The 23190-nt window shown below is 37.0% G+C and overlaps 1 protein-coding gene across 1 annotated transcript in view; it reads right to left on the bottom strand.

Annotated features, from left to right (window-relative positions):
* The window catches only part of LOC105383929 (neurogenic protein big brain), a 51850-nt gene that overhangs the window by 8121 nt on the left and 20539 nt on the right, over positions 1-23190 (bottom strand). The window contains exon 3 of the mRNA XM_048633360.1: positions 5052-5250. Coding sequence (XP_048489317.1) covers positions 5052-5250 — 199 coding nt within the window. The remainder of the gene's footprint in view (positions 1-5051; positions 5251-23190) is intronic.

The raw sequence follows: 23190 nt of genomic DNA, 5'->3' as shown, positions 1-23190 counted from the left end.
CATAATGAGAATTTCTGTATTCAGGAGTCCTGAAAATCCTGAATACCTTATGTTTCTTGTAACTACCTACCTTGGTAATAAATAGTAAAATAAAGATTACCTACTACCTACCTAAGTACGAATATTTAGATGCCAATTTTTATAGATAGGTACTTTCATACTACTATTTTAAAATTCTATAAGTAGTTTTTTTTCTTAACGACATGAATCAGACCAACAAAAAACAACCACATGAATCAAAGTTATCTATTAAATAAAAATAACGAACATATGTTCGATCTGAACACTCGCAGGCCATGGCAATATCAAGCTAAACTTGAACAAGATACAGTAACTTTTTGTTTGTTTTTTCTCAACACCTGCCGGCGTACAAGACGTGGTTCTAGTTGGCAGATGTATTTTTTTTCATTCCTCGGATAGTACGGGTGTTGCGTTGCACAGAAATAACTGTGAAAGATGTCCGTCTTCAAGTTATCATCTATTATAAGCCTGGGCTAAAAAAAATATAACTATAAACGTTTTATCAAGTACTTATTCCAAGACTTTTACGAACCTAGGCAAAATCAGTCACTCAGGTCAGACACTATAAAGTCTATAAATTATGTAGACTATGTAAATGTTGCTAAATAAATTCTCAAGACGATGATGGTAAAAGAGCTTTTTACAACCTTGCCAGTTTATGTCTTTTGTAGAGCAAACAAAATTAAGCAACATTTTTGCAGAATATTTTTAAGACGGGAGTTTTATTTTACGAGTGCCTTGCCTCCAATAAGTGTCCATGAAATGGAGATTACTTTTAATTGATTACAAACAGTAACGAAATACCCTGTTGACCTGCTACACTAAGGTTGAGACCATTTCTCTCTTTATTCCTTGTTGTTTTCAGTCCGGAAACATTATTTCAAATTGAATAAATAAATCAGCATACAAATGAGATGCTTCCACGTAATCAACACAAAAATCACACGTATTTTGATATGGTTGCATCATCATAATATCCTATCATTTTTAAATAAATACGGGTTTTAATGTTTTGAAACATATTTGAAATTTGAAATGAAATGAAATATTTATTCAAGTATACAGGATAAGTTATTCAAAAAATATCACTAGCCCCACACTAGGATACCCTGTGTTGTGGGTACTAGTCTCTTCCGATATTGTGCAATATAACTACTTATAACTAAATCCAACAATCATTAAAAATCGTGAATTACTAATTAACACAATTACAATCCAAAAATCATTATAAAATCGATTAAAGATACTTATAGAGAATCTTAGAGCGAAAACTATCGCTCTGTAATTTCCTTTTACCTTGCAAAAATTGCTATTTCATGCAGACACTTTAGTATTATTTATCTACATTCCCCCGGAGCTGAAACGGAATTCCTACGATGCCTTAGTGAAATTGGAAAACGTAGCCGGCGCACAATTTTATGGTACACCTACTTACATAGGTGTCGAAATCAGAAAAAAGTCAACCCAAACGGTACCTATTGTACAGTATTGTGCAAATTAATGTGAACACAAGTGAAAATTTGAAAAAAAATACATTTATTAGTTCTAGAATAAAAATTAAGTTGTTTTAATAGAAAATGTGTCTTCCTATAAAAGCCAGGGAGGACAAATTTTCTATTAAAATAACTTAAATTGTATTAATATATCTCTGTTTTTTTTATTTTAGAACTAATAAATGTATTTTTTTTCAAATTTTTACTCGTGTTCACATTAATTTGCACAATACTGTACCTATGAATCCAATAGAGAATATTTTCGATTAATCGATAAAATAAATATTCTTCTTAGCGTATCGGTACGGTATAACTACACCGGTGGTGAATGCTGACTGTCCAAGGTGCATCCGAGCAGTTGATATCTCCATCGGAGACTCGGGGACTCCTTTCGTGGACGCCAAAAATCTAAACTCTCCTTTAAGCCACATATTTTACTACCTATTTATCTATGCCGCTGCCGTAGGTACCTACTCGGTGTAACTACAACATAAAGCACTGGTTTCAATCACATGGGCTATTCGACATTCGTTCCGTCGTAGCCGAGACTCCGGCCATCTGCCCCCGTCTCTTGTCTGCATTCAGCAGAACACACAAAAGGCAGGTAGTGCGTCCTGCCGGCGCACAATGCGGAGGATCCGAGGACTCGGCCCCATTCAATACGCAGACATGTTTGGAACTACCTATTTGTTTGTCGGTAGGTACAGTGGAGGGTATGTGAGACACTTGCCGTCGAGTGATGTAATGTAGAAATGTAGATCTTGAGTACCTAATGTACATCTTGAACTAAAATAATCGTGTAACTGCTCCGTATCTTTTCCAGGTAGGAAGTGCGTTTGTTTGTGGCTAACTGAATGGTGGATCACAGAAATGTGACTAAATTTAAGGTATTCGTGCCTATTTATTCGTCGATTAAGTAGAAAAACTACTTAGAAACGCAAAAGGAAAAGCCTAATGCATTATACGCTCTATGACAAATATTATACCAAAATTCATACCGCCTTTATGTAAAACAGTGGCTCGGTAATAACTATTTAGCTAAATAAAACCCATAATAAAATTACACTGTCTCCTTTGTTTTCGTCCGGGCTCCCAACTTTTATGAGACTTTGCGACCCATACTGTGTGTGTGTACAGAGGTACCTACCTACCTATACTTATAGTTACTCATATAACGCAACCGACCTTCGCTACTTTCCATATAATGAAATCGTAAAAAAAAAGTATGGGAGCGTCGCAAAATTCTCCGCTTTTTCTTTTTAGAGTGAAAAATATTCTTTGTTTTTTTTTCGTGTGCACTCCACGTTACGAAAGGTGTTGAAGTCCGTATTAGCCATTTTAGCTCACTAGGGCTTTATTAGCTTTTATGAAAAATGTGGAATTTTCGAGAGATTTTTCGTGCTGTGTCCCTGAAATTTATGTTTTATTACTCCCGCTAGTGTCGTTTTATGATGGGGACGGGATATAGGAAGATATGTACCTAGGTATAGTCCATATAGTCGTACATATACCTATAACTACATAATGTACAGTTACACTACGGTATGATGTCGAACGTTCTATCAGGCAATATTAAAATGTATGTACGGTGGCCTGCGCCTAAAAGTATACAGGCGGAGTTTTTAAAATAGCGATCTCTAGCTCACATGCTGCTCAAGCACATCCACATAAAGACCACTGCTACACACATCACACACAACACGTCCCCGGATTTATAACAGATGTAGCTGGTCCCTTCATCATCAGGGAGCTATTTTAAAAACTCCGCCTGTATACTTTTAGGCGCAGGCCACCGTACTAAGTAATTTAAAAAAAATATCACTTATCAGTTGGTTATCAAAAAGTTCGAATATTAACTTACGTCCTTATCTACATTACATTGCTTACAAAGGATATACGGTATAGAACTATACAATTCCTTCAGTACCATACCTATACACAAAAGAAAAGGCTAATAAATTTACAACGCAACCACAAGCCCAAGAGTATTCAGTGATTTTATTACTCAGAAGAATGGAAAGTGCATCTGACCATAAATTCAGTATCACCTAGATTACCCGCAAGCCCCCCGAGTAACGTAGCTAGTGCGGCTTATTGCACCTTATCTTGCACAGCAGTGCTATACACTAGCATGATACATGATACATAAATGACACACTGGACTAGTGGGATTACCAGTAGGCCTAGCACGGAGCGCAGGACGCGCACGTCAAGTCGTGACAAAAGTTTTCGTCGCAATCGCTCTTTAAGCCGCGAGTAAGTGAACGAGACGCAAATTTTTTGTCGCGGTTTGGCGTGTCTTGAGCCCTGTGCTGGACTTTCTGGTTCAGGCAGGTGCTACAAGCTCGCAAATTGCATTAAACTTCGCCTTTACGATATCCACACTTGATCATATCGATAACCCACTTGATGGAGCTGCACTTACGTTATTGGATAGTGTCTTGTGTCGGTTGTTAAGATATTAGTGGGCGACGTTAAATTGTTGTTGTTCTAGGTAGAGCATGCGCTACTAATATTATAATGGCAAAAGTTTTCAGTATGTTTGTTATTGTTAGTTACTCTTTCACGGCTTACCTATTTTGATAAAATGGAAGCTGGATTAAAACATATAGTCAACTTTTTATCTCGAAATTAACACGGGAAAAGGTTGTCAGCTTGTGAGCAACAGCTAGTGTGTATAAACAAGCTGTTAGATAGGTATACATACCAACTTGAACTATAGATATGGTAGGGTAGACTGTAGACTTGATGAAATTATAGGGTAAATAATCAAATTATTCAGAAGTTCCTATCGATCATGTTGGTGTAAGTATAATCAGAAACTCATTGCAATTAAAAGTTCGAGAGCTAGCAGTTCAGCAGCTTTCTTGTTTACCAACAGCATTAGTTGGCTGCGCACACAGAAAGTTGGAGGGAAATTTATACTATGGAGACGTAAAGAGAATAAAGAATTAGTACCGCCTGCGAATCAATATTTCAAAAACTACGAAGCTGAAATTAATAATGCTTCAAGACTGTGCCAAACAGGAATTAATAAGAGTCCTTTGAGTGGCGAGTGCGGGGGGCGCGGGGGGTCGGGGTAGGAGGATGTTTTTCCAACTTCCGTTTGTTATTGAACTGAATATAATATTTTAAGGAGTTATTGGTTTCTGAGCGGTTGCTGGGCTGCATCGTTTGCTTGAATCTTGCATGTATTCAAGTACCTAAGTAAAATATATTTCTTTGTGAAGAATTGGGTCAGTTAACTCTGAACAAAATGTCGCGAGTTGTAATTGTAAGGAAGTAAATAGATAATATAGCTCCGTAATATACTCTTCTTTATATTCTTTCAAGTTACAATTACAATAAATAAATAAACAACATGTAGAGCTACAATGTGATAACGCTGATAACCATCGACCGATTATTTAGAACCGGTTATTAAGCTACAAAATTTCCATTTGATTTCAAGTCTGCAACCTCAGTTCCTCAGGGAACGAACATGAACAGTATAAAGTTTATTTTCCTTCCCATTAGACTTTACAACGTATAACTCACCGAAACAAAGCTAGCAGCGCAATAAGCCGCCCCCAGCAGCGCGGGGGCCGCCCCGCTCCATCTCCTCTCCATGGCGGCGAAGTACGTGGCGGAGACCAGCCCCGACAGCACCAGCTCCGCGCCCAGCCGCTCCCACGCCGCGCCGCCGCCCGCCGGCAGAGACGCTGACAGGCTGCCCGCGTAGCCAGGGACGCTCACTCTGGGGGAGAGAAGGGAGGTTGGTTATGGTGGGCTGAGAAACTGGTGGGAAGATGGGTAGGAAGAGATCGCTTCTGGAGGTACAGCTATTATACATTCAAGAGCATTGAAAAAGTTCCAGTGATAATAGCACCAAATGACTCCTAAAAGCCGTCTGGAATATTGAAGTAATTTAAGAGCGTCATGATATTTCCAGGATATTTTGATAAAATTCTAAATTAAATGTTTTAAATACTTGGAATCATTTGGTGTCGTGTCGACATTTTGCAAGTGGAACTTTTTATTGCTCGTGACTCTCGTGAGGGTATTAATTATCTTAGTATGTTGCTCTTTACAATCTAGACTCTCCTTTGCTGGTTTTATTTATCACGATCGCTAGTTTGGACACTATATTTATTAATATTTTCGTCCAAACTACCGATCATTAAAGTTATAATTATGTGTTGTGTTGAAGATATAATTATGAAATTATGATACGCGGCAGTGATAAAATGTAGGTACACCGTGTTTTACGTGATACACAATAAAAAGTTTTGATTGTTTTCTCAAGTCTACAGCCTTCAGTGAGCTTCAACAGCGTTCAGCCGTAATCCTAGATGAGAAAATAGAACAACGGAAACTGTAATCAGTGGAATTAGAAAACAATTTGTAACAAAACGTGCGAAGACTGGGAAGCGTTTCATGAAAAAAACAAACAAGTCGGTAAGTCTATGTTGTAGTAAAAATAGCGCGTGTCGAACCGACAGCTCGAATGGACAGTATGTGCGGTCCAGTAGGGGCCTATCCCGACATCTCCTGGTACGTATTATTAGATTATGAGCCACGTAGGACCCGCGGGAATAGCCCCCCTCGGGTTCACGCGACCGGCATACGACGACGACGCTCAAATAAGGAGAGAATGAAAATAAGACCCCTGCCACCATCCTTTTTGATCAACGATAAAAGCAATAACATAGGCGGTGTTTTACTTTTAGTTGTCCGATCTATTCATGAAGTCACGTAAGGTGAAGGTACGTTTATATATCTACCTACAATGGACCGTAACAGCCCACGAAAGTTTAGCAGCCTCTCGTAGAAATAACACTCAGCGAGAGTACCACTTACTCCTTGTGAGAAGCGATAAAGTTATAATTGAACAAAAAGGTGTGACCCGACCTGTGTCCACTAGGTTGCGAAGTTTTACGGGAAACTTTGTCGTGGGCGTGTTCCTGAAACTGAAACTGCAGTGTGCGAGGTAACGGCCCCGCCGGGCATTGCTCTGTGTAATTTGGAACTTATCGGGCATTACCGAGGCAACTTACCGGAATTGCTAGTAATTTTAGTGCTAGGAAAGGTTTCTTGGTTTAAACTTTATACATATGCAAGTATACTATAGGTCACTGGATAAAAATAAGTTTCTTGTCGTGGTCAGTACGACGTGCGAAAGACAAGCACGATCCTATAATAAAGTGTTTCTCCGAAACTCAATCTAAAGTTGCTGACAAACAAACAGATTAACCGAAATCCTTCGATCTTATCGGTGACTCCTCTGCCGGCTGAGCTGGCCGCTCTAATGTCAAGTGGGGTCAACTACGGCATAATGTGTTCTACTAAAAACGTCCACTATTCTGATATGATATAACCGAACGTGTAGGTATTAGGATATTTTAAAACATAATGGATCATGGATCAAACATGGATCATAATGGATCATGGATCAAACATGGATCGGTAAAACGGACTGTTGTATTAATAAACCATTCCACTTATATTAAAATTTAACCAACATTCATTTTATATTTTCTTAAGTATTTATATTGTTCTTTTATCTGGCGTTTAATTAAGTTGTATTAAATTCTGCTCGAATCATTGTAAGATGTTCCTTTGTTTGAGTTAAACGAACCTCCGTCGTTATTTGATGTGCTACTTAATTGATTAACCTATGTAATTTCTGAAGCTGCGTTTGATGTTGTGAATTTAATAACGTTTTCCAATATACTTACATACGAACAATCAGTAGCTGGCCTGAATTATTATGTAGTACAGGTTGATAAAGGTATACTATAGGAATCACGTTCCCTTCACAATTTCACATACGAGTACTTATAGTGCAAGACACACTGAAAGTGTACCCTTGTGTTCGGAATTTACATCTTACGGCTCACGACATAAGAACTATGTAACCGGCAGTAAGTATATTCCTTTGTCCTGCCTGGGTATGATACGGAGACACAGCGGTGTGACTGGATGTCAGCCCAAGTCAGGCCTGTCAGAGGATAGGCGTCTTGATAGAAATAATAAAACTTACAGGGTGTTGGAAAAGTGACTTTAGACGAGAAGGTGACTTTTAAAATTCAAATAAAAAACTCTACTTACACCTTATAATAATAATGATTATAAATACTTAATAAGTAAACGCTGACTTCGGTATATACCTACTTACTGTATTTTCATAAAATTAAATAACAAATCAAATTAAAATATGTAGGTACCTACTGTATTTTCATGAAATGAAATGAAATTTATTTTTGTTTGCTTAACATCTAACATCCTTAAGAATATGCTTCAAAAAAATAGATAAAGTACCTATTGTATAATAAAACAAGATTCTTAGTACAACAGATGGTATTTAATTATTAAATACGGCGTCCTCATTATTTTGCAATGAAGAGCGACGCGGTTGGTTGGCAATCTTCGTTTTAATTACATTTTAAACCTGACAAATAACGAATTCGATGCTATCTTACGATTCCCGTTTTGTACCAGCAAACTGTGATTTATTTGACTAAGTACCGTATTAACCTAATTAAGTACTTACCAAATCAAATTAAGGCAAGCTTGAAATACATATATTTCGACTGATAACCATAATACCTAATATCTTTTATATAAATAAATACGTTAACATACAGCATTGATTGTTACAGTTACCCCATGACACCCCAATTTAATTTGGATGCGGCTACACCTGAATTTTGTTAGAAATTTAGATGGTATCGTTGCATGAATTAGACATAAAAAAAACTAATGTTTTCTAATGCTCGTCGATGGTTGATAAAAAGCTCGCATCCCTTATTCGGGGGCTCATCTAATGCTCTTTATTTATGCAAGCGAATTTGTGTGTTGGGTTTTTGGAGATTAATGTGAATTTAGGGTAAACATTAGATTGTAAGTGCGATACGAAGCGATGTGTGGCATTAGAACTAAGTACTAACATTGATTCATTCCACGTATTCTATTTGGGTTACCTTTGTGTCTCTTTCGGAAAAATAAATAAATAAGAGTTGGCATTTGTGTGCGGGCATGAAACAAGCCACCGGAGAAATGAATAGTCGGCCCACGTTTTATGTAAAAAATACAACAATAAAACCTAGGAAATGTACACAAGTTGAGGATGTATTGTTAAATATAAACGTCCGCTTTTTCTGTTTTCAGGCTCGCAAGACTGAGAATTAATATTTACCTATACGAATAAAATTAATTAATTACTTAGATAAAAACCTCACATGGTAATAAAGTACCCTAAAATATAAAATTTTACTTAAGTAAACGTTTTTTCGATGTAGACTTATCTAAGTTCTGTTAGAAGGTAAAACAATTTAGGTGAGTACAGGATGCTGAAAATAATTATTGGAAGTAGGTAGAAGGAATTGTACCCGCATTGATCTTACGGTCGCCACTGATCCCTACGCTCGACTAGGCCGATATTGGCAGATGATTGTGCATAATTTATGCATAGAGTAGGGTCAAGTGAGCATAGACGGGGGGACGGGCGGGGTCGCGGCGGTCAGACATGGTGTTTTATGCGTGTTACTGAATGCCCACCAAATTGGGAACATTCACACCTTATGTCGCGTCACTGGACCATTCGGCCACATATTTTTTTTCTTTTGTTACGTTTATGATATTTGCTTATCACGTTCAGAGGACAATGCACGAATTAGCGCGCTTCTTTTTATGGGCAAATAATAAGTTAGATAAATATTAGATTGTATTAATTCTAGAATGTGGCGAATATGTAATATATAATTTTATATTTCTTCGCTTGATAGACCGACCTGTTCCGAAATAGTAGTGGTAAACAATTTATTGTTTCTTGCAATGTTACTTTGAATAAACCGTTTTGAATCTTGAATCATGTTCTGTAACCTAATCTAACGAACGTAAACACGAGCCGTATAGTGCCACAATCTTATCTGTTCCGGTGGTCAAAATGTGCAACTAACGAAACGTCATTGTCAAACGTCATTTCATACTCTGTGCGTTATTTGAGTTGTCAATTTCAATTGTTGTTATTTAATTTGTTTTGTGATTTTCTGGGTGAAATACTGCCAAAAGCGCTGTAATGTAATGCAAGAAAAGTAGTACTATATTTATTGGCTTTTATGCAGGAAGAATAACGTATTCAGGCGCCTTTAATTCCGTTTGAAAAATTGGAAGAACGAGTTGCAGCGGCTACAGGTTAGTGTTGCCAAATATGACGAATAATTTTACCCATATACTCCATGTAATTTTATGTAATATTTTCCAGAGAGGCCCGTGCCCCAGCAGTGGGGACGGGATGAGTCGTGATGAAAAGTATATAATCTTTATTTTTCTTTGATTGCAGGTGTGATGACATGACATGATACTTTAAATCTTAGGCAGTATACCAAGAAGAATTTCGCGCACTTGCAGCGATTTTAGACGAAATAATGATGATTTATGACATGTCATTGTTTTCCCAACCAATCAAGAGTTGGCTGATAGAAATTGCTTTTTGGCAATTAGCCTTTGGAAGGAGACCCGTGCCCCAACAGTGGGGACGTGATGGGTCAAGATGATGATGATGATGATGTATTAGCCTTTGCACAATGTCTGAATTTATTTTAATTGTATGCTCTTGTTTCTTGTTACTTTAGAAAATGTAAAATAAAGTGTTCAAAAATAATAATAATACTTAATCAATTGTTTTTTTTAAGTCTATCTATCTCGTTATTCCCACGACCCACATATAATCTAGATTTAATCTCCTATATCAGAAGCAGAACATAATCAGAACTACACTGAAACAAATGTCGTTTGATATATCCACTTTCATTTACTATCGACCCTATACTTTGATTTATCTATAGTACTATACTTATGAATGTACCTAATTGCAATAGGTACCTAATAGCAGAAATGCATTGTCGTTTAAACCAGAAATAGGTAAAATTTAATCGAAAGCAACACTGGATTCGATCACAGCGATGTCGCCACCGGAACAGATAAGATTGTGGCACTATACGCCCCGCTGAGGTAGGCAAACGTCAAATATGATTGTGCCATTTCACAGTGTTTGCTGTTTCACATGCAAATGTTTAGCAGCCTCAGACTCAGGTGCTCATCTAACTACCTTTGCTTCATTCCAAATGTACGTTTGAGTTATATATATGTGTCTACAAACCTTAAATACATTGTGTAAGTAACTACTTACATGCTAAGTAAATACTAATATTTTTTAATCTATTTCAATAGTTATTTATAAAAATCATAACCAATGCAATAAACATTAAAATCTATATCCCCTATCTAGCTAACAAGCGAACAATTACATTTAATTTACTGATGCGTTTTTAAAGCACCCCAATATGTGTCCATATTCCGTGCCAAACTATTAAACCGCTATCTTTTTGTGTGTCGATAATCTACCGCGACATTTGTTAAAAAATATATTTCAAGAGGGTATCGCGCGAATGTTTCGATTGTTCCCGAGTGCCACTTGTCAAAAACCGCGGTGTAATTTACCAAACTTTTTGATAACTATCAACCTTATGCTTGACACAATATGGGGTAAGTCGGTAAACGCTTTAAATTGTAAAAGGGGCGCGATGTGATAGGGAGACAAGTGCGGGCGATTTAATTCCGTAATAGTTAATCCACTGTTCACGAGATATTTAAATAATTAAATATGAAGTGGTTTAATAATATGGTTTTAATATCCGTTTCAATATCAATTCATGGAAATGGCTTAAATTTTCGCATTTATTGGAAACTAAAATTGGACACAGACATAAAATTTTCACCCTAAATCTAATTTAATATATTTGTGGACATTAATTATTATTACGGATTTATAGAACGCTATTCCTTACATTTATGAATTTTATGATAGAGACATCACTATAACTGCACAATTTACCCCTTTTGCCAAAAAATCGCATCCCAGCGGGGGGCGGGCGCGATCCTGTTGCCCTTTGCCCTTTGTTTAGATAACCACATAGACACATTTCATATCATAACCCTCTGCTGCACAAACACTTTTTATGGCAAAGTAACGGGTTGCAGGAAGCGTGTTAACCCTTCGGTGCAAATGTCAGTGCGGTGTCAACCCGCGAACGCCGGCGGTGCATTAGGCCCACAACTGTGACCTCTCGAGGAAGTGAGGGTTATTGTTCGGGATGGGCTTTTTATTGCACATGTCCTCGCCGCATTACTCGCATATGCTGCGATTTGCTATAATCCGTTTTATTATTAACCCCCAACAGACAGTTTGACGTTTATTTACCTATCTGATGGTGCAAAGTAGAAAAGTGCTGACCGATTTGAATGCCTTTCTCTTATTTTTAAATGATTAATTTTAACTGAAGGTCAATTAAAGCTTCGCGACGAAACAAAGAAATGCATACTTACCCAAATATAACTTCGATAGAGACAAAGAACTTTCGAAACACCATCAAAATGTGATGTACAAGAAGAAGTAGATTTATAAGTAAATCTTGTAACCTAATAAATCATTCTTGGAGGAATCTCCACAGATCCGGGACACGTGACGTGCGTGTAGACGCGGCTTCCTTAAAATCCTGAAAGAAAGTTAGCTGAATGGGACTTAATTTGGCGATCGTGCGGTATACAGAAACGCTGATGTACTACGATTACACGGATAGTCATCGATCGAGTCAAGGCAGGTAATAGAGAACCAACTGTTAAGATCTTAGATGAACAATACACTAGCGTTCTTATTATTAAATATCGTTACTTAAGTAAGATCGATGATATGAAAAATATCACAATTTATAAACTAAAAAATAGCAATTTTTGTGTTTAAACCTTAGAAGATTACTTATGTACAAAGAAGAAACTAAAGGAAAAAATATGACCTGTACTAGGTACTTACCTATAAGAATAACACGTAGCCAAATCGAATGAAATGTCCCAATTACGGAGTAATTGGCCGTCCCTTTTCATAAAAGGAATAATGTTTTCAATATTACCTAATAAAATATACATTGAAAAGAATATTGACCTCTCGAAACGAGATATTATTTTATAGGGTTTAAATAAACAGTTAGGTAGCTACTTCGGGAAATTGAACAGTGTCAGTGTCGGTCCAAGACTGCCATGCCGCTATAATCTGTCTTTATCCCACTGTGGAATAATTGTTGCTTTTAATTTTTCTATGAAAAAATGCTGGAGCCATATAAATACAGAAGTAGTAGGTAGGAACGTATGAAGTAGTTTTATATTTCATACTGATGCATATTTTACAAAATATTTAAAAAGAAAACGAGTGACGACAATATTTTTTTGCAACATCCTGTTTTGAGAGGAAATACTTCTATTGAATGCGGGTGGTGGGCGACAGCACAGGATGCGATCTACATACTTCTCCTCAAATAGGTAGAACCTTATCGAAATCAAAGATCTCATACAAATGGCCAAAGTTCGTTCGAACTATTGCACTTCTTCCTCAACTGTCCTCATAAACTTACCGTTTCCCGCCTACTTAGGTGAATGGAGTTTTGTTTAAATTGAAATCTGAAAAGTTTGGCGCTCCTTTCATTGAGTTTCTGATTTCAGATTACGTTGAGTCCGAGTTTGCGATTGCTGCATTGTTTTCTTTGAAAGGCTGAAACTGAAACTTTAAATTTTATTTTATGTAAGCACTTACCGCTTTCTTCAAATACTTCTTAAATTATTAAGTTATTTTTAACACTTGAATAAAGCAAGCAATAAGCCGTTCTTTTTGTACCTAATTACTGTTTTTTTAGTTTTATTTTATTTTCTATTATTTTGTTGTATAATTTTCTATTACGGTGCAAATAAAGAGCATTGCATAGTATTATAAAGCAGTTTATGTTTGTCTTAACATCTCAAGGGTTCACTTACCCCTTTCGTAACATAAACACAAAAGACGCGTTAATTTTCCACCATCACTCATGCGGGACAATGGCGCGGCAGTCGCTGCCAGGAGGGTCACTCTATAGAAAGAATATTCTTTATTTGTACACAAATAGAAAATAATCCACAACAATTACACATAGGCCAAAATTGTGATAAAAGCATTTTTTTAAGACAAGCTTTACAAACAACCTTGACCAACTCTATACCGTCGAAAAACTAACGATCGACAGCTGTATCGAGAGAGCAATCGGCTCGTTTCATACCACGAGATAGAGTCGTAGCTCGTGCAGTGGCACTCCAAAACTTAGTTTTTCATCATATACCTCTTGTATATTATAGAGATAGAGTGACCCCACCTTCGTGACGAGCTCACACGAGTGCCGGGGGGTGACACTGAAACTCAATAACTTTGTACCGGGGGCTACACTTACTTGGCGAAATGCCACTGTGTGGCCATAATTTGTTTATGATTTTTAAAGAAGACACAGCTACATTTAATTGGTAACTGGGAACCATCATAAATGTTGAAATTTCTTTGTTATCAAATAAATATTGATTTCTCCAAATATGCTGATCCCTTTTAACACTCAGCTTGTCCTGGGGCTACAATATTCAATTTACGTACCAACAAATCCGATGTTTGGAATCATTTAAAATTCGCACGATTCTGAGAATATTTCCATTGTGTAATTTTGTGTTGGAGAATTCGTGTTTACGATTCATTAAAATAAAAAGTGCTGTATTTTATCCTACCGTCAATGAATAATACGAGTATCGCTATAATTACATAGGTATAACAGGAAAGTACATAGCTTTTAGCTTCTAACTATAAAATGGCTGGTAGAAAATGCTCTTAGCATTAAGCCCACCTTTTGTACATGTATTTTTTATATTTGTGCAATAAAGAATTAAATAAATATAAAATAGGACGAGATTGATGCCGTTTGCATTTAAGTATGTACTTCTATCCCGGAATTCTCACGGGAAAGTTTTTGGGCGAAGCGAAGCTAGGGGAAAAGAAAACATAGCTTTTGTTCCAACTTATTGAGCATAATGTTCTAGGATATTGTATTCACAGAGACGTAATTTACCTAAAACAGTACTTTTTTTAAATCACAATATCATCCATCTAGTTAATTTGAGATGGATGTCATCTACAGTCGTATTCACAGATAACCCGAGCCGCCTGTCCCAAACATTTAATTGAATATGTTATCTTTTACAATTTACTTCTTTCCATGCGTGGGATCAGTTAAATGAAGATTAATTTATGGTAACAAAAGCGGCGGGTCACATCTCAGCACAGCCCGCATAATATGTTCATTCCAGCCAAATAAGTAGATACAGTCAGGGGCCAATGAAATCAAGCCGACTCTACTAAAGAATAAATCAGCTCTTCAGATGCAGGAGTTAAGAGCTACCTAGCTTTTAGCTTCTAACTATAAAATGGCTGGTAGAAAATGCTCTTAGCATTAATACATGTATTTATACCTTTTGTACATGTATTTTTTATATTTGTGCAATAAAGAATTAAATAAATAAATAAATATAAAATATGTACTTCTATTCCGGAATTCTCACGGGAAAGTTTTTGGGCGAAGCGAAGCTAAGGGATAAGAAAACAGCTTCTTATATTTGGCGAGAAAATTCTGTGATTTTACTTATTTATAGTGCATAAAGATTGCTATAAATCCTGCTTTAATATTATGTTGGTAAGTCCTTTTATCCCATAGTCTGATTTTATTGAGCTTAATTGAAACATCCTGTGCAAAAGATTGAAGTAAAGTACCTACTTAATAACAATTGAAATAAGCATCCTAATTAATTTTTAGTTTATATTCCCCCTTACAAGTACTGATGCTGTGATTAAAACGTGATCTCAAAATTAAGTTTTTGTAATATTGATTGATATCTTAACATGATGAAATTTAATATTTAATCACAGACATGAAGCAAACATTTTCTTAGAGTGGAGACAAAGAAGCGTAACGTCGCCTTACTTTAGTTACGATCACTGAGCTAGCTCGACTACGAACGCTTCCTTACAATACAGAGTAGCTGGCACTAACTAAGTAGGGTAAATCGTGGTATAACTGGCATGTGTCAGTAACTGGCACTTTGACTATAAAACATAATATATTAAGCTTTTGGATATAGTAAGACCATTTTTGATGTGTTTACAGCAATCTCCAATTATTCATTGATATTATAGTTTAATTTTACGCCGCTAGGTGGGTATTTTCCGGCGCTGGAAATTATCTCAGTCAAAGCGGCGAAGATCGCCAAAAAAATGCACGTGCGTTAAGTTTTTCTTAAGGAGACACCAAAATTTGTATAGCCTATTTTCGCGAAAATAAATAAGTTTTTGATAGTGTGACAATAACAAGGAAGTAGGGGAAGGTCTAAACAATATCATAATAGCCCGATTCACTGTGATTTTAGTTGCTTTTGAGTTATATTTGAGGGTGCTAGTTACTGAAATGTAATTTATATCTTCACTTAGTAACTGGCACCCCCCTGCCAGTTACTAATATTTTGGGTTTTGTGATTTTAAGCTATATTATACCTTCTATCGACAGAAAATACGATTTAAAGTGCACTGTAAAAACCCCCAGTGTCTAGGCAGCTTTGTTTCAATAACTGGCACGGGGCTGCCAGTTACTAATCTGCATACATTTTTTTTACGCACCAATAACTGGCACTTACTGGTGCGGTAAACATTTCTTTCATGTTTCTTTTCAGAAAAATGACTAAAATCAAGGCAATCTGCAGTAGTCTGTAATTGTCCACTGCTGGACCTTTCACCAGCAGTGACACTGCACTCTGTTCTCGACCTTCCTCATCCAGCCACTACCGGTCAGCTTTATAAGGTCGTTGGTCCAGCTGGCCCGAAGGTATCCGCCGCTACCCTTGCCTGTTCGTGGTCTCCACTCTAGAGCGCGTTTGCCCCACTGGTCATCGGTTCTTCGGCAGCTATGGCCAGCCTAATGCCACTTGAGCATACAGAATTTAAGAGCTATATCGGTTACTCAAGTTCTCTTACGGATTACCTTATTTCTGATATGGTCCTTCAAAGAACCACCAATCTTTCCAATGCCCGCTGATTGATTCGGTGGACCAGTCCAACCGTCAGTGTCCACGTCTATGATCCATACGTCATCACCAGTAAGACGCATTGACTGAAGACCTTTGCCTTCAGGCATTTATGTGAAAATTTGTCAAATCTTCCCTTATGCAGTCCAATTCAGTAATACAATTCAGTAATTCAGTAATAATTGTTTTATGCACCTTACAGCTTCGTTTTCGAAGTTCCTTCTGCCTAGTCGAATAGACTGTCCAAGGTAGACATAATATACTGTTGCTGCATTAAGGCCGCTATGCATGTTACAACGAGGGAATTCCAGAACTGCGCAGGTCTAAATGGAATCAAAGGCTTTCTTATAGTCCTTGAAGAACTTGATAGAAACACGGTTCGTGATGACCTTATAAAACAGCTTGAAAACATGACTTATAAACAAAATTGGTTAAAGAGCTTCGAGAGCTGAGAGAGAAGCTGTTCGAGAATAGTAATAGCTTTCAGAAGAGCTGTACTAATTCTGTCTTTACCCAGAGCTGAAAGCCGTAAAAACCTTCAATTTCCTCAAGAAATTTCAGCTTAGAGGCAACTATACTACTGTCAGCAGTCTTCAACTTAGCCAAGTCACTTCTCCCAAGCTGCTGAATGAATACATCAAGGTCCACAAGCATTTGCTTTCTCCATTTCCGTTTCCAAACCCAAGGGTTTCTCGATTTGTTGCATTCATATGGACTCACGATTCGTCGCATACTTGTACTGTCATTTTGTCGTAGAAGTCGACCATTACAACGGTGATTTTGAGTCTTACCAGTACAAAACCTAGACAGGTAATTGTACATTACCTAATATCAAATATATTATTGATTTTAGAGTACTTATTGACCTAATTGCATGATTTTTTAAAAGGTGCCAGTTACTGAAACATCATGTGACGGTTACTAATTTTTACTGCCAGTTACTAGGTTTTTTGGGGGTAGTGGATATAAACTTCATTAAAATCGAATATTAATCATATATCTTTACCATTTATGCCTATAATTGTTCGTCATCTTATTGCCAGTAATTCAAGCCTACCAGTGCTTAAATCAGGCCAATACTTTATTTTTAATATATTTTTTTGTGTTGCTAGTCGCTTAAACTGCCAGTTACTAGTACTTTACCTATATTGGTAGTTGCTATAAGCACCTGAAGTTTCAGTATGAAGTGGGTTACAGTTACAGTGTGCAGACTGTGGGAGGGGCACGTTGGCACTTGGACTTACCTACTTAACGATATTAGCGATACTTATAAGACATATTTCAATAAAGTTACATAAACGGGTAAGTATTTTAAGTAAGTATTTTTCATTGATTTCCAGTAAAGATTTTGTTACATTCAGTTATGTAGGTACTTAACCATCAAACGGGTTTCCCTTTAAGTATCTATACAATTTCAATGCAACTTAAAGCTCTCACATTCGTTGAAAAATGAAAAGTTGAATTGTAATAGTTATAAACAAACATAAACTAAGCACCTTTCTATAGCATCATGTGCATACATACGCTCACTAGTCAAATTCGACTTAGCGTTAGTTAGTGCAGTTCTCACAGTGACGTTTCGAGGCCAGGAGTCAGGCTGCTGAAAATATCATTAGGAAGTTTGCTAAAACTGTTTAGCTTAATTTCGGCCTGACCTACTTGTATTGTGAATACTGACGTCTGTTTGCATAAGAATAGACAACAAGTTCGTACATATATTGTATACAGAATGTTGCAAAAAGCGGAAAGGGAGGAGGAGGAGTTCAGGAGTCATATAAAATAAAACCTTTTCATACTCGAATTTAAAGTAAAATGTCACGTGTCAAGACGAACAAACTTTCTATAAAGAAAGAGATTTTTTTTCTTATAACAAAAGTTGTTTAGACTAAGCGTCTTGGAGAGGCCCTGTGAATCACTGCCTTTTTTAACATCCTGTACAGTGTTACTGCTCCAGTTGTTTAAAATGGTGCGCTGAAACAAATAACTAGAGTAGTTTGTTGCGTGTTTTTAATTTTCATGTTCTCATTTGTACCCAGTTAGTTGCCTAGTTTGTCTAGAAGTTTTAAGTACTTACTGGGAAGTGCGAAATACTACGAAAAACATTTGTTAATCAAAACTCGGAAATACTTCGCCGCTCGTGAATACGTGACCCGAGCCGCGCCTCACGGCGATAATCCCGACATACATTTTTAAAACGGACTAGTGTTTTACGAAATGTACGTGTAAATCCTACTGTTTTTAGCAAACAACATATCTAAATGTAAATACATAATACTTAGGTACTTTTATCATTTATGTAATGTGTAAAGTACCTATGCTTTAATTATATAAGTACTTACCTATGGGGTATGCGATTAACGATTATGGGCAAAGAAATCTCCGACTGTCCATATTGAACAGCTACAGTGTCGAGTGTGAACTAAAGTAAATATTACTTAGTTATTCATAATATTATAATTAGGGCGGCTCGTAATCGCCCGCGTTAGTCAGGCGCCGTCTGCGAGCTACTGCTCAAGTTTGTGATGTATTAAAGCCCGCAGTAAGCTGAGACTAAGTGCGCGACTACGCCTACTCGTCGGCAACTTTTTAAAACTTCACAAACTCTTGTTTTATGTCGTTGACAGCAGAAATACGACGAGTTTCGCGCCCGTTCGTTTTGATGTAGTCAAAAAACTCAAAAAGGACTCCGGGCACGTTAAATTTTTTTATAACGGCACTTTCCGCCCTTTCTGAATTACCGGGGCCAACCGGGTCGCATTCCAAGTTTCGGCTGTAATTAGCTCAGTAGGTATCACAATTTAGTTTTTATAGCTGTTTTCGTAAAAGCTACGCGTCGTTTGCAGCTGATGACCCGTTTTTTCGAATATTATTCCTTATCTCCCTGTTGTATTAATTCAAAGAGGAGAATAACTCTATCAAGCTAAGTTATCAATAAGGTGTATTCTTTCGCTGTCCTCGAACCTACTATAGTCACCTTTATCCATAGAAGATTCTAATGAAGGGCAAGGATAATTATGTGATCTTTGTTATCGCCATCATTCGGCTAACAGAGAACCGCAGTTTCATGAATAAATTTGAAGCTAGGGTCGAACATTTAGATAGCCCGGTGTCAGATAGCAACATTCTATATAAACCACCACTTTTGAAACATCCTGTATAGTGATGTTTTGTGTCGTTTGCCCTCAAGCCTGTGGCTCGACAACGGTAGACTGTGGCTCGACAGCTGCTGTTGCCAGCATGATGCTGAGGCGATTATATCCGAGGCGTTGCACAAGGCACAAGAGATGCTCCCTCGTATCTCTTGTGGCTCTCTGCGAGTGATGGGAAAATAAAAATGATAATATGATATGGTACACCCCTCAGGTCCTTCATTGATCGCCTTTCTTCATTTTACTAACTTATTTTGTAATTTTGTTACCTGTTTGAAAATATCTTCATGAAATGCCAGCTATCGATAAAATATCCTGGGGGTCTTGAGAATCCCATTTTTTATGTAACTTCATTGACACTTATTAAGACTTTTTGAATAACTGTAAAAAAAGTTTATTAAAAATAAACCTAAACTTTCTAAACACTAATCAATCTACAGGGAGAGAATAAATATGACAGAGGTCAGAGTCGCGAGCAGGTGGAATTTCACCAAACGCTAAACGCATTTAGTAGCGTGTCATACGTCTGTCAGTTAGTACAAAATGTATTTAAAATTTGATTTAAATACGTTTAGCGTTTGGTAAAAGTGACCCTTCGTGTAGATTCGAAAATAGTGTCGAATCCGGTGCTCGCTGCACAGATCGATTATTATAGCGAAAATATTGCAATGAGCTTTTCGCTAAAAGCTCGTTTTTCAGACCACGCCGACAACTGGCTACATCAGCCTCTTAACGCTGTAAGCAGACAATGATGTATGGGCCATGTGTACATGTAACTACTTTTACTGTACTTATATTTTCTTACAAAAAATGTGGTTTCATTTCTACCCATCGTAGGTACGGTCGGCTGCATGAGTAGCTATACTCTTTTGTACATGTTGTCATACTAAAAACTCGTCTATGTGTGAATGAATGAAAGCTGTTTGTGAGTTTTACAAGGTAAAATAAAAGTAGTAGTTATTTATGAAGCTGACTGTACCTCTGTAATCTTTTAATTAAGGAAGAAACCACAGATTTTTGTAACATACAGCTTTATCGCTTAGCAGCTGTTTGCGGCATTTAAAATTAATACCTTATTCATCTTATAAAAGTTGTTACCTACACTCACGTTTGTAAAACCTTACAAAGGTAATGCACATGCTACTTTAGTAAAGAGTTCATGCAGACAAGAGTGAAGCATAAAGTGGGGGGAAGCTGAAAAGGCATCCTAGTTCCGGCAAAGGATGTGGGTTAAATAAGTACCTCCAAGCTTACGGTTTCAGCGAGCAGGCGGGAACTCAACACTCTTTGAGCACAAGTAGAGCGGGCTGATAAAATAACTAGGTAACTTGGCTAATTAAGGTTTTGCCACTGTGAGATAGCGGTTTAGCTGCGGAGGGCAGTGTTAATGTTTGCACAGGTTAAAGAAGCTAAATGCGCCACAAATCGTTTAGTTACTAATTTATCGCATGTAATAGCTCAATTGCTTTAATTTTCTAAAGGCTCAATGATACTGAAACAGTGTCATGTAACAGAGTTGCGACACTCGATGCACTGCGTATGTGAATGGAGGACATACGTGTGGAACTGGGCCATACGTAGAACAACTCGGCTCGGGTATAGCACACTGCACAGGACGAGATGACATCGACGACCATTCAAGTATCCATGTCACATCTCTCTCTCTTTATATTTACTCTAATAACTATATATTTTAATATATATTCTAATATATGCATTATAGGGATCTAATGGCATTTTTCTCTCACCCAGTCGAAGGTTGGCTGGAAGCAATTGCTTTTTGGCAATAAGCCCGCCTTTGTATACGTTTGTGTTTTTTGATTTGTAACTGTTATCTTTTATGTTTTTATTTGTATGTGTACAATAAAGTGTATAAATAAATAAATAAATATATATATAAGAAAAAGAACGGTATAAGTAACTTTACATTTTACTCTAATATACTTAGGTATCTTTAAGAAAAAGAAACTGTATACTTACTTCTATAGTGTATACAATTTGAACATGGTAATCTTTACCTGTAATAATCGTGATGACCTCATATTGTGATGACGTGTTTTTAAGTGTATATTGATAGGTCTATAAAAGTTTGAATCTCTCTGTAATAAGTAATATACACTTCAATTAAATATATACCTAATAAACGGTCAATTATATTTCACGATAGACATACATAAAACGCCCAGCCGCAACTATTTCAATATTCTTTCATAACTAGCTCCAAGGTATTCGCTGGCTGCCACGCGCGTATCATAAGGGAGGAATGTGTATGTGTAATATCCACATTCTTACAACACCTATTCACACTCTGTACATTGTGTAGGTATACACGTACATGCAGCATTGCCCTCTTTATTTTCGCAGCGATATTACAACGCGAGCCACGGCGAACGGCTAGAAGTAGGATAATTCTTTTTCTTAGCAAGTTTTTTTGTTCATGTCGGTACAATGTGAGCAACAGAGTAATTTTGACGTGCATTATTTATTTGTAGTTAACATTCGGCCTTATTCTGTTTTATTTTTCAAATCACCGGGATAAAAGTTTGCGTGATTCTATTGATAGTGATAGGGCTATGCGACATAACTTAGAGTAGTCCGATTGATTAGACCACCAATTTGATGAAAATCGTCTGGTCTGGTCGGTATATATGACAAAGATTGTCTGATCATTAGGTTATCATCAACAATACTAAAACTCGTCTCTTTAGCGACAATAATAATATTATGATGTCTTGAATACTCACTTTCCACGTGAAGTTGAGAAATATTATCTAAAATTAAGATCGCAATACAGCAAACTTTTTTGCCGCTGTTTAAGAGGAAAGCAGCCATATACTCGCTTCCTCCCACGACGTGGAATCCGATACCGACATTATAATATCTGGATCAGCCATACAGGTCTTCCCTACTCATTGTACTCATTGCGCACCAAACTTATCCCTCTTTCTTTTATTTGATCTTTCATTTCGTTGGGTATATGTACTAATATGTAGTGTATTTTGTTATTCTTGTTGTTGCTATTGTCGTGGGAGATGAAGGTTTCCTTGCCACAAATGGAAGCTAATTAATTTGTGTTAAGATAGGCTTAACACGCCATTATGAGATGATATGGGCACAATACACAACATACGCTCTACAAATTTCCCTGTTAACTCAACGGCACAAAGTACAAAATTGCCTGCCTACATTAATTTTGTGTTTACATACAAATACATTAATACAAATGTGTTCTACAAAACTTTTCAGTCTTGAAGATTGCTCCCATTCCAAACATCTTAAATCAGCATTATACATTTTTATTTATATTTATACTCTTACTTTCTACGTATACATAATGACTGTTGTTTGGCGCCACATGTAGGATAAGTTCCCATGGTTTCCTGTTTAATTCCGAACAGGAACTGCCGCCATTAGGGCAACAGTTAATGTGACCAATAAATGTCTGTCACCCCGCAAAGGGTAAGGAACGTTGCTCTTTCGGTGCTCCGTCTGTGGTTTAATTTAGTACACGAGATTGTTTCGGCAATGGTCGACTTGGTTGTTAGGGCATAGGGGGTTACTCTATGTAACTAAAA

Source organism: Plutella xylostella, chromosome 5 (assembly GCF_932276165.1).
Source record: "Plutella xylostella chromosome 5, ilPluXylo3.1, whole genome shotgun sequence".
Classification (NCBI taxonomy): domain Eukaryota; kingdom Metazoa; phylum Arthropoda; class Insecta; order Lepidoptera; family Plutellidae; genus Plutella; species Plutella xylostella.
Note: the sequence above shows the minus strand (reverse complement) of the source record. Positions and strands in the feature narration are given on the sequence as shown.